Source organism: Staurois parvus, unplaced genomic scaffold (assembly GCF_062004578.1).
Source record: "Staurois parvus isolate SC_StPar_1 unplaced genomic scaffold, SC_StPar_1.0 ptg000226l, whole genome shotgun sequence".
NCBI lineage: Eukaryota > Metazoa > Chordata > Amphibia > Anura > Ranidae > Staurois > Staurois parvus.
Window position 1 is genome coordinate 4,080,746 of NW_028318022.1, and position 13,488 is coordinate 4,094,233.

At 36.3% G+C, this 13,488-nt stretch overlaps 1 protein-coding gene across 1 annotated transcript in view; it reads left to right on the plus strand.

Annotated features, from left to right (window-relative positions):
• CSMD1 (CUB and Sushi multiple domains 1) overlaps positions 1 to 13,488 on the plus strand; it is a 2,075,474-nt gene that overhangs the window by 1,683,327 nt on the left and 378,659 nt on the right. Inside the window, exons 33-34 of the mRNA XM_089679519.1 lie at positions 1,289 to 1,384; positions 9,046 to 9,249. Coding sequence (XP_089535645.1) covers positions 1,289 to 1,384; positions 9,046 to 9,249 — 300 coding nt within the window. The remainder of the gene's footprint in view (positions 1 to 1,288; positions 1,385 to 9,045; positions 9,250 to 13,488) is intronic.

A 13,488-nucleotide genomic window follows, 5' to 3' on the forward strand; every position in this document is an offset into this window, starting at 1 on the left:
AGTAATTGATCCTATTATATGTGTTATAAGTGGCTGAATAGCATGTATAATCTTTCTCAGATGGATGCAGAATACGCCAGATGTCTATCAACTGTAACGTTGTGTGGTGTTGTCTCACCTTATTGGACTAAGTGTATTTTAATAACTGCAGGAATAACAAGGAATTCTTATACCTTAAATTTATTTGAGGCATAGCAAACACAATTTAGGTGTGTTTGCTTCAATTGTTAGTTGTAAGAGTGTTTGATCACAGTAAAATATCACACAGCTACTGTACATTGTTATTGGGGTTGTAATACTACATAGGTGCATAGTTGAAATGTATGTGTGGGTAAAATAAAAAAATAAGTACATCTCTGCATCACATGACCATTCCTTTAAGTTTTCTGTTGTCTCTTAAAAAAACATTGCAAGTACAGAAAAATATCTGTTGTTACACCCAGAAATCCAGTGAGCTCCAAGTTTCCTGATGTGAGCTGACAATGCCTTTTTGATGCAATGAAATCCTAGCAGTGTTATCAGCCTTGATTAGTTTTCCCCTCCTAGACTACCAAGATGAGAAGAGAGTGTTCACTAGTTGAGCAGGGGAGAACTATGCAGTGATGACAACACTGCTTGGCATTTCATTGCAGAAGAAGCACTATGTTATCAATTTGTACAAAAAAGTTAGGAGCACAATGAGTTTATGGGAGATCAACAAGTGTACTTGCAGCATTTTTGAAAGAATAGGTCATGGGGAAATGTGCATGTATTGCAGAGATATACTGAATATGTTTTTTATTATTTTGCCCTGACACAAACTTTAATAGGTTTAAATTCATCCTCTCGTAGCTCCTGCAGTTTTGGTCCAGAGGAAGGCAATACAAAATTCCCTGGGCATCTGTGGATAAATTAGCCAAACGAGAGGAAAAAAAATCCTTCCAATTTCTTTAAGGTCAGTCTTCAGTAATTAGAACTCTGGATATCATTAGCTGCAAAAAAACAACCCTTTTAAAAAGCCATCCCTAGTTCACACACTAATTATCTTGTTTATGGTGGTCACTATAGAGTCCACACACAGAAGAGTACAACAAGAAAACTGTGAAAGCATAATGGATTTTATACCCTATTTAGATTTTTTGCAGTGTATTACATTGTATAATGTGAACAATTGTTTTTACTGTCAAGTAACTAGTTAAACAGGTTACAATGTTTGTGATAAAAGCTGTTTTGTCTATGCAAGTGAAAATTGAAGTTCAAATGGAAAATCTAAATTTAGAATATAATATTTGTATTTGTTATTTTACAGGGGAGACAATGCCATTAGCCACTTCAAATCACATTCTTCTGAGATTCAACACAACAAATGGTGCACCTGCCAAGGGATTTCATTTTGTTTACCAAGGTAACTGATATCTTTTTTTTTTCTTTCGGAAGGTTGCGAATATTTTGGTCAGATCAATTTAATATTCATGAATCTGAGAATTTGCATTTTTGAAAAATCAAACATAATTATAATATAAATGAAGTAAATTTGGAATTTATTCAGTGAAAAAAATTATAAACAAGGGACCATGACCTATGTAGCTTTGAACTTGATTTCTTGGATGATGTTTTATGTGTTAGAGTATAAACAATCTTTCTCAAACTACAATAAAACAAACACAGTCCCAAAAGAAACCAATTAACTTTAGTAAAGTGAATTCTAATTGGTTATTGTTAGTAATTTGGTTTGCTTGCTGCACTGTTTTATTGATTAAGGTCAAATATTGTGTTTGCTAAAACACATTTTTCTTCTTTTGGAAGGATGGGACAAACTTAGTTTTCTTGGCAGGCCTTTACTGCTGTCCAGGACTGTGGTGGGGAGATCTTTCCACCTTCCATCTTTAACTCAGGAACAATGGGCTGATAGTTTGGCTAAAAGCAAAGCCATTGTTGTGACCAAACTAAATTCTATATGCCATCCTATTGAAAATCCATTCAAGGGCCCAGGCAACCAGCTTTTATTTAAACTCTGAATTGAATTCTCCAGAAGCTCCATGGATATATGGACATCAATAAGGAAACATATTAAAGAAACTAGAGATTCAGTGATAGACAAGCTCTCAGCCTGTTACATTTGTGATGTGTGATTAGGGTAGATTTTCTTGTCAGGATCATAAACAGTAGTGAGGACTCAGGAAAAAAAACAACAAATCATTCCAAGGTGAAGGCAAAGTACTATTGCTAATTACTATTGAAATGAAAATATGTTTACTTTGTTGCTATAATACTTGGGTGGTGGTGGTGGTGGTGCTGGTGGTGTGTGTGCACTTCTACACCTCAGCTCACTTCCCATCCAATCTTTTCTGCTCCTCCTGGAAAACAGGCAGGCAAAAGGCCCTTCTCTGTAACCAGATTTCTTTGCACTTTCCAGCCCAGGTTTCACTTCTGTTGCTGGGTATAAGGCCCCTTCTGCTTTCTGTATATTGGCCATTGGTGGCAGTGCCTATTCCACCTCCTCTGGTTTTATTGACCACATGGCCTCCAACACTGTATTTGAACATTGCAAGCCTAGGTGTTGTATTGTTCAAATAGAATAAGTTCAGGGTTTTGTCTACACTGGCCCCTACTATAGGTCTTGAACCTTGATTCTGATCAATGTAGCCTGCCTGAACTCCAGGCTCTTCCTTTATTATTCTGTTCCACCACCAGCCTGTAGATTTTATTAGAGGAAACTGTGTTGCAGTCCATACTTGATACTCTTGAAGACCAAAGAAACTCTTTTCCTTTCCCCCCACTCAGGTCCCCGACCTGGCCAAAATAAAAAGCATTAAAACCTGGGGGCAACCAATCATGTGTAGGCCAGCTCACCTTAAGGGAATAGAGGCTCCTATAAGTGACAATACACTTTCCAGCTGTAGATTTTTTAGATAAACTCACCATGCCTCTTACTAAAAACTGTTTATTTTCCAAAAATGGGTGATTTGGGGTTTTTTTTGTACTATTCTGGCATTTTCAGGCCTCAAGAAATGAGATGGGCCGTCAGTACATCAGGATTGATAGATTGTCATATATATATATATATATATATATATATATATATATATATATATATATAACAATATATATATATATATAATATGATTTGTGGACTCTATAACTTTCCTACAGACTAAATAATATACACTAATTTGGGGTATTTTTACCAAAGAAATGTAGCAGAATACATTTGACCTAAATTTATGAAGAAATTTTATAACGGAAACAAAGTAAAATGCATTTTTATTTAGTAAACAAAATAAAAAACCCAGTGGTGATTAAATACCACCAAAAAAAAAAAACTATATTTGTGTGAAAAAATGATAAAAATATCATATGGGTACAGTGTTGCATGACCGCGCAATTGTCTTTCAAGTGCGACAGCGCTGAAAATTGGCCTAGGCAGGAAGGGGGTAAAAGTGCCCGCTATTGAAATGGTTAATAGATACATAAATAAAAAAAAATATATATAAATAAATACATACAGTTGTGTTCAAAATAATAGCAGTGTGTTGAAAAAAGTGAATAAAGCTCAAAATCCTTCTAATAGCTTTTATTTCCATACACACAAATGCATTGGGAACACTACACAACCTATTCCAAATCAAAACATGAAGAAAATATATCAAATTTGTGTTGTTCCTCTAAAAAAAAATGAAGAAAAGTGAATATTAGACTGTTCAAAAAATAGCAGTGTTTGTATTCTTCTTTACAAACTCAAACATTCACTATATAAACCGAAAAATGTTCAAAGATTTTGCTTTCCTTTGAATCACTTAATTAATATTTAGTTGTATAACCACTGTTTCTGAGAACTGCTGTACATCTATCTTGCATGGAGTCATCCAATTTCTGGCACCTGTGAACTGGTATTCCAGCCCAGGATGATTGGACTACATCCCACAGTTCTTCTCTATTTCTTGGTTTTGCCTCAGAAACTGCATTTTTGATGTCACCCCACAAGTTTTCTATTGGATTAAGATCCGGGGATTGGGTTGGCCACTCCATAACGTCAATCTTGTTGGTCTGGAACCAAGATGTTGCACGTTTACTGGTGTGTTTGGGGTCGTTGTCTTGTTGGAACACCCATTTCAAGGGCATTTCCTCTTCAGCATAAGGCAGCATGACCTCTTGAAGTATTCTGATGTATTCAAACTGATCCATGATCCCTGGTATGCGATAAATAGGCCCAACACCGTAGTATGAGAAACATCCCCATATCATGATGCTTGCGCAACCATGCTTCACTGTCTTCACAGTGTACTGTGGCTTGAATTCAGTGTTTGGGGGTCGTCTGACAAACTGTCTCCGGCCACTAGACCCAAAAAGAACAATCTTACTTTCATCAGTCCACAAAATGGTGCACCATTTCTCTTTAGCCCAGTCAATGTGCTCTTTGGCAAATTGTAACCTCTTCAGCACGTCTTTATTTCAACAGTGGGACTTTGCGGGGGCTTCTTGCAGATAGCTTGGCTTCACATATGCATCTTCTTATTGTAACAGTACTCACAGGTAACTTTAGACCTTCTTTGATCTTCCTGGAGCTGATTGTTGGCTGAGTCCTTGCCATTTTGGTTATTCTTCTATCCATTCGAATGGTAGTTTTTCGCTTTCTTCCACGTCTTTCAGGTTTTGGTTGCCATTTTAAAGCATTTGCGATCATTTTAGCTGAGCAGCCTATCATTTTCTGCACTTCTTCATATGTTTTCCCCTCTCCAATCAACTTTTTAATCAAGGTACGCTGTTCTTCTGAACAATGTCTGGAACGACCATTTTCCTCAGAATTTCAGAGAGAAATGCACTGTAACCAGCATGTACAACATTTGCTGCCTTCCTTCCTTAAATAAGGGCAATCATTGCCACCTGTTTTTCAAGGACTGAATGACCTCACTAATTGAAAGGGACATGTTCAAAATAATAGCAGTGTGGAGTTCTATTAGTGAGGTCATGATGTCAACACAGGCTACACCACTCTGCTAAATCCCTCCCACCTCCATGTAACTACTTTTTGGTCTGGAAACAGGCTGTTTTAAGAGAAGCCAGAAGAGAGAGTCATGTGAGCTTCCATATCCATTTTTTTCCTCCAACTGGCAAATAGGCAAACAAGTGAAAAGCATGTGTTGCTTGCCATACCTATACTACAGTTAAACTGTTACTTTGTCTTGAATATTTCAGGGTTTACTTTCATTCTCTTTGCATTGTTTTAGAATCATAGAAGTCTTCATAACTACTAACAAAAGTAAAATATTTTGGGTAGAGATGCATAAAAGCGATGCCTGTGCTGCCTCCAGCAATCACTTTATTCTCAAAATCTGTCTTTTAAATAATGCCTGTAAGCATAGTGGACCACTTAGAGGTAGATCATGGATCTCTGTAAAAGATCCCTTTTAAAACTAAAATTAGGTGGGGGTTATGTCAGACTGTGTGTAGCTTTACACACCTTAAATTCCTTTTAAATCCATCAATTCATCTATGGTTTTGTACATGCTATGTTGTTTCCCATTTACATATTAACGAATTTTGTATGTATCATTTTTATTCATTATCCAGTATAAAGGAACCCATGGCAATGTACAAACCATGTGTCCAATGTGTGAAAATTTCTGTAAGCATAAGTAAATTTTAATAACATTCCATACAGATACAACTTTATTTTTGTCATTTATTAAAAGAGTATTTTCAGCTCTAGCACTTGGCTTGCTGTTATTATCTGCATTGTACATTCTCTGCATAAACACACTAATCTGGCGTGCAAAGTCAATCATTTTATATATCTTACTGCATTCTTGGTTGACCTTATTTTCTGCTCACTTTCCACTGGGCTGGTTTCAATTTTGTTTCACAGCAGTGTAAAACATTTTCTAAAGGATGAAGAATAACTACTGGAGGAAACACGATTCGTTTTTAACAATGGCCGCGACTTAACTCTAGTCAACACTTAATAAAAGATAACATCGTCTTACAATCTTCAATGATTCATCTTTATCCATATAGCCCAAAAAAGTAATAGTGATAAAATTCATTAATAAACAGCTCGTATTACAAATCAATAAACATCAGGAAGAGTTCCCTGTGTTCCATATACTCAACCACTAACATCCATTTCCTTTTATTATTTTAAACACTTAGATGAACATTTAGGAGTTTTCACTTAGATGCTGCCTAATTTAGTGGTTTCTTTCATCAACGCCCTCTTACTGTTCATCTTCAGGACAAAAACACTAAATGCAGATTAGTCACCTACAATTGGTATATGAAGGGACATTCTGTTCCTTGGAACTGCTAAAGGCAATGAGTTTGAAGACAGCTGCCCCTCTTGCCATCTGTCACCTCTGCTTACATGTTTGGTTTGAGGGAAAGGTGTTCAATGATGCACACAAGATTGCCCCCTATTTATATTAAGTTAATGTATTTACCATAACCTCTGTATAGTAAGAAAAAAATTCATATAATTTGTACCCCTGTACATCTCCCACACATGTGCAGACAATAGCAAAATATATGCAAACTGGCTGTCAGAGATTAGAAGGATACAATGAGCCTGATCTAAAAAAAAGAATATCTGCCTACACTGGCACATTGGTCATGTGTGAATAAGCAAATCCTATCCTTGCAGTGTTTATTATGCTCCTGCAATGCATTCAGACATATATGCACAGCCTCCAGTGTACATATGGTAAATTAACTAATAGCTGTGGTTTGCTAGGGAGTGTAAAGGTCAGCATACAAAAGTGTTTCAGCTAAGAAGTAACATTATTAAACAGGATTTATTACACAGGATTTATATAGCTCCAACAGTTTGTGCAGTACTTTACTATATGAATATACCAAAAATGTAGATACATGCATACTTTTATGCAGGTTATCAGAACAGCAAGTACAAATGCAGCATTATTTGGACGTATGAACACACATAGCAAACTAGGATTGTATCCTACACATTGAACAGAAATATATGATTTGCTAGATAGGTTCAGGGTCTGTGTTCTCTATGTGAATCCTGTGATGCAAGTGTACCCTAGTGATTTATCTCTGCTCTTATTTTTCTTTAGTAATTCAGTCCTTGTGTCTCAGTGATTTTAAATTTTACTTTACCATACTGGAGTTGTGGGTGTGACTCACTGTAGTTTTGCATGGTAAAACAAATTACTTTCAGAACTCCAACGTCCTTCCACAATTCAACAATATATACAGTATGCTTGTGGACAGGGCCTCCTCACCTGTCCACACGGCGCCTTTACTCTCTCTCTTCCTCTGGTGTATGAGCTCACCAATGCCCAAGACCAGACGGGGCCACATTCATGTGGATTCAACATTCAGGTGTGATCTTGATTTAGAAGTGAACTGGACACCCAGTATATCTGTATCATACCCTGCAGCTTTGATGCATATGCCATACTGTCCCATGATATGTACACCTATACTTGGAATGTGACATTTTGAGAGAGATACCGCAAAGCAATGTCCCGTTCCACCAATTTAGCTTTCCAGCTTTCCTATCACCTCACTCCCAGTGATAGAATATAGGATATGCCATGACACTGCATGAACTTCCTGCTTGTAAAGTGTGTATGGGACCCTAAAAAGGCACAGATTGCAAAAAGTGTCCCTGCCTACACTATTAAAATTGGGAAAAAATTGCCTTTATAATTTAATTTTTGAGCATCTATATTTTTCTAAACCAACCAACCAACCAAAATATTTTCTAATTTAAACTGAAACAGAACAGGCTATGAACATTCAGTTGTTAATTTAAAACTGGCCCCGAATGCCCTCCATATATGCAGGCACTAAAGTAATCAAGTAATTCTCTCAGTAACTCAGCTCAATGTACCCCTATCTTCTAGCAATAAATTGGCAGCCTTCCAGTCTTTTAAATCTCTACAGTAAACACTGCACTGCTGAGAAAGTCAACTTAGGCAACTTCAGAGTTTCTGCGGTGAATTGTGAGGATGAATTGCTGCACAGTGCTTGCAGCTATAGTGTTTTTAAGGGGACTACGGATAATGTGGTCAGAGTTTTACTTTAGTTTCCTCAGCAGAGAGTGAGCTGTGTCTGCCTTTTTCTTTGAAGATGATGACATGTTGTGGAGATGGAGTGGCCTCATAAATCTCCCGTGTGGCATCTTCAAAAGTGTGTAATTGTTAGAAGAATGTGGACCTTCCAATCAGTATATTTCCTACAGAAAGGATTGTTTTCCAGATATTGTAACAGACCTTTTGTGATTGTTTACATGCAAATAGTGCATGGTAAATAAGCAAAACATTGCTCTGAAAAGTTCTCTGTTCCTAGATACTGAAACTATAAAGACAAAACAAACCAGCACACAGTATGTATGCCTTTAAGCCAAAAGGCAACTTTTATTTTGAGTGCAGCTGAGCAATCAGTTTTAGATCTCTATTGCTGTGCAGTTGATTGAAACAAAATTGCAGTACAGACTGCAATTTTAAGCCCCAATGGAAATTTTTTAACAGAAGAGTTTGGAAAGACACTAGAAGAAGTATTTATTTTGAGCCTGAACTTTTGCCATTAACTACATCTGATGAGAACATCAAGGGAGATATTCCTGTTACAAAACACACAAATATGCATGAACTAAAAATGCTGAATTTGAAATTGCTCTCCTTTCATTTTCTTTAACACATCCTGTAATTATGTACTGATCAACAAAAGAAATTGTTTCAGGAACTTCTACCTTGCTGGGTAATGTGCTTGTATTTCTTTACTTGACTTTTTTACATCATTTGTATTTTAAGTAGATTATTAGGTAAATAGGAACTTCATCAGCGGTGTGAGCTAGATTAGCCAGAAGATTTCAGCACAAAACAAATTTTTGACATGTATACACTTGCAAATTGCAAAATTCAGAGGTTTCATCATCCTTTGCTAATGACAACATCATAGTTCAAATTGAGAGCGCATTAACTTTTTACAGTAACAGTTTATTCATAGTTATTTATATTGTGTATAGTTTATTAATGCATTGCTATGTATTCTAAATGTTTCATTTTTTAAAATATTTATTTTATTTTCTCCTTAATGCAGCGGTTCCACGCACCAGTGACACTCAGTGCAGTTCTGTTCCTGAGCCAAGATATGGAAAAAGAATTGGTTCTGATTTTTCTGCTGGCTCCATAGTTCGATTTGAATGTAACCCTGGATACCTACTTCAAGGCTCTAAAGCTATACGATGTCAGACTGTCCCTAATGCTTTAGCACAGTGGAATGACACTGTGCCTAGTTGTTTAGGTAAATGATGATGATTTTTTTTTTGTGTAGAAAATAGCTAATCAACACATTTCCTGTAGAGGGCTAATTTTACATTGTGATTCCTTCAATTAGTTTTATATTGCCTGTACAAATGGAAAATGGCATAATAATCATCGTCTATTGCATTGGCATAAATTTGCATTAGTAATGTTGCCTAATAAAATGATTGCTATGTAGCACAGGCTTGCTAGACTATGATAAGCACTGTATTTTAGGAACTGACTTTATAAATCATCAGTTGATGTACAAATCAATCCAATACACTCTAGACTACAAGTTTTTTTCAGCACTGTTTAATAGACAGGGTAAGGAAATAGCCTCAGAAAATAATGTCACTGTTTTCTTTTCATAATGAAAATTGCATTTGAAAGACTACCTTATCTAGAGCATTCAGTGAGCACATATTAATAAAAGCAGATGAGTCCTTTATTGATTTTCTATTATTAAGAAAATCTGGATTACCAGTGAGAAACAGGATCCTTTAGGAAGAAACAAGGCCAGAACAACTTTATTCCATTGATGTTCATAAAGGAAAGCTGTCCTGAGTGAAATATATACAGTATAGACTGCCATTCCTCATCTTGTTCTGAATTTGCCATTTGCCTGGGCTTTCTGGCCTAATACTTTGAGTCGCTGCCATGGAACGACCATTCAACCTGTCAAATTACAGTGAAGTCAGAATGTCTGAGCTCTCCAATTTTTCTAGGTCTGTGACTCAAAGTATTTGAACCAACATGACAAGCAGGCAAGAGATATTTTCAGAGAAGGACAGCAATGGCAAATTTCTCAGTACAAGTTAACTTAAAACTTGGGTCATTTTAAGGATGGACAAATAGATTACATGACACATTAGCCTTATTGTTTAAGACTTTGGACCCGGTGGCTGGCCTTTTAAGGGTTTCAGAAGCCGGAAGGCGGGGCGGGGTTTTAGGGTCATATGTGGCCACCGTGATTCGCTGTCACGGTGGTCACATGTTCTGGAAAGGACCTTTCTGTGAGTACCGGACATGTGTGCTGGGAGCACGCAGGATACGCACTCTCAGCACATATGTGTTTCTTAATTGCACGCAAATGTGTGGGCGCTCGGCGTAAAGGCCCAGACGCCGGGAGGCGGCACATTTGCGTGCGGCTGGCGCAAAGAGGTTAAGATTGCCCTGTTACTAAGCTATGTACTTGTACATTGACTGCTTGCGTACCCTGATGTCAAATACTAAATTAAATATGTGCTAAAATGCACATATACAAAATTAGTTCAGCTCCACAGAGCTGATATTAGCATGAGAGTTCAGTCGGAGTGGGAGGGGTCGGAGTATCAATAGGTTTTATCTTAACAACGATTTTCAGACAGTGATCAGTGGGAGATGCAAATTGTTTTTGATGACAAATTTACAATGCTAGATAATTTGGGGGTATCCTTTTTAAAAAAGGACTCAAAATATTGTGTGTACTTATTTAGTATTGAAGTTTTTGTGAATGAGTCTCTGTTACTTATTTACAAGGGGGTCAGATATCCGGTTGCTTAAAAGGGGGCTTCCAGATTCTGATACATTCCTCTGAATAATAGACCACTATCCTCTTCAGCATTGCCCCCTCTATCTTGAGAGCATATGCCTGCTATGGTTTATTTTTTTCCTAAAATCCATGCCAGATCCAAAGGGTCTGGTGTGATTTTAGGGGGATCCCATGTAATTTTATTTAAATTATGCATAGGGGCCACTAAAACCCATTCCAGATACAAAGGGTCTGGTATTGATTTTGGGCTTTGGGGGTCCATATGTCATTTTTTTTACATGTATATCAAATATGACCCATAGAAAAAAATGGGGAATCCCAAAATACATACTAAACCCTTATCCTCCTTGATGACAGCTTGGTATGTATTTCTTGGCAGCCCATTGCATTAGTTACAGCATAAATGAGGCTTGCAGGGAAATGGGAATTAGGAGATTTTAAATGGCCTTCTTTCCTTTGTAAATATAACTTTTGCTATGCTACTTTGTTTACATGGTAGAGATGCACCACTTTACAGGAAGATTTAGGACCCCCCCCCCCCCAACAGGTTTTTTGTTTTGACAATGCCTTGGCTATTTGCCTTAAAAATGGAGAAAATTTTATTTGACATATTTTGCTCTCATTGACTTTAATGGGGTTAAAATTCTGTATTCAAACTTTTAATATACTTGGCCTTACATCTCCAAATCAAACCCTGGTGTTTTCGGACATCCCTAATTATAACTACCTGATGCAATCATAATCTTGTAATGACAAAAGCTGCAACTGCTGCATTCAGAATTCTTTTTGTAAGTAAACAAGTCTTGGGTACCTATACTTCTGTGTTTTGTATGTAGTTTAGTTTTGGTGTAGTGTGTTTCACACATATTTTAAGTGCATTTACATGCATTTTTTTGGAGTTACCATTCAATCATATAGAAACTGCATTTTGCAGGAAACCACACCAAAGTTGCAGCAATCCAGAATATTGTTTTACACGCTATACCTGGCTGACACAAAAACTCAAATGTGTGAGGATTTCCCCAACACCCTTCCCTTGTTGCATGATACTAGAAATTTCTCAATACAGACTTTTCAATAAGGTAGCAAGCCAATCACACAAGCAAGAATAACATTTGCGGGGTGTCCTACACTCTGCTAGTGTATAGAACATCCACACATTACTGGAAGTGATGTTTGAAATTGTTTACACTTTTGTAAAATTATAGCATCTACCTGTTCAAGTAGAAAAGCAATTTAAATAATATTGAATAACATAATTATATGGCTTGTGTAGTACTTAAAATGTTACATTGGTGTGTATTGATTTCATGCCAAGAAATCATTTTTCTTTTGTTAAAAGAATATTCATTATATAAAGTAAGCTAAAGAAAAGGTTATCATCTTTTTCTAAGTTACACAATTAGTGGTACCCTAACAAGTGTGACTAATTAGATGGAAAGTTTAATTTTGCCTATTAATTAAGCAATGTATTTATTTGGAAACCGCAAGAATTAGATTTACAGAAGGCTACCTTTCCAATCAATTGTAGGCCAGAGTCCACTGTATCTTTCAATGCTGGCAAGCAAGAGTAATTATTTGCAATTTAAATAACAGCCAATGAAAATTAATGTTCTCACTAAGCTGACTACAGTAAACTGAAAACTGTCTGATTGCAAACTGAACATCACCCTGTTCTCTGCATCTTATTTGTATTCATCATTGAAGTGCCATATTCAAGAAATCAGCTAATGATAAAGATCTTGGAGGCATAGGTTTTACAATTTAAAACCAGACAAAAGGAATGTGAATATGTTGCCTTTAGAAGTCAAAAATGTTCTGATAATAGTGCTTAAGGATAGAAAATAAAAAAAAACAATTACCAGCTGCTTGCCATAAACTCAGAAGTAATAGGAGTAGAATTAAGAATAAATTATATAGATTAGTATAGATAGGTTAATATATCAGCTGCATTTATTTTTATTTGCTTTATTAATATTTTATTTCCACAGATTGATATCACTGTGCTCATTAGTCGTGACAAGTAGGGTTTTTACGGTACCTCTATTTGATGGCTGAATATATCTCTTTAAAGGCCAAATGTTCAGAAAGTCTAAAATGAAAAGTGTTTCTTAAAAGCAATGAAATGACTATTATGGTGCTCCTCAGGACACAGATAATTTGTACAGAGCCAATCAATATATTTTAAATCCTTTTACAACTGCCCAAAGGTCAAATCAATATTAATAAACAGAAAACAAGCATAAAGGTTAGTCCTTGCATGCCACAATTAAATGACACAATAAAAAAAGAGAGGGAGCCATGTCTTAAAAACTACTTTAATGAGAAATGTGTTTTTTTTTTTACTTGGAGTTGCAACGTTTAGTAGCCAGAATTAATCAGAGATCATCTTTATGTGTATCTGAAGCCAAAGAGGTAGAACAGATGCTGGGTTTTTATTATTGTCTGTGTCTATACTAGGGATATTTACCTCGTTATTTGTCCTAAAGACTATTTTTTCTGGAACAGAAGGTGAGAGGAAATCTTCCATAGTGGACTCACGTTACATTTACAACTGTCTATGGTCACTCAATGTCAGAGAGACTTCCCCTCGCTTTCTGTTGCATATCTGGAACAGGAAGTAAAATAATATCTCTTCAAAGAGACATGGTGAGACTGGGAAACATATGCATACCACCAGCATTCCATTATTTGTTCTTGGATCGT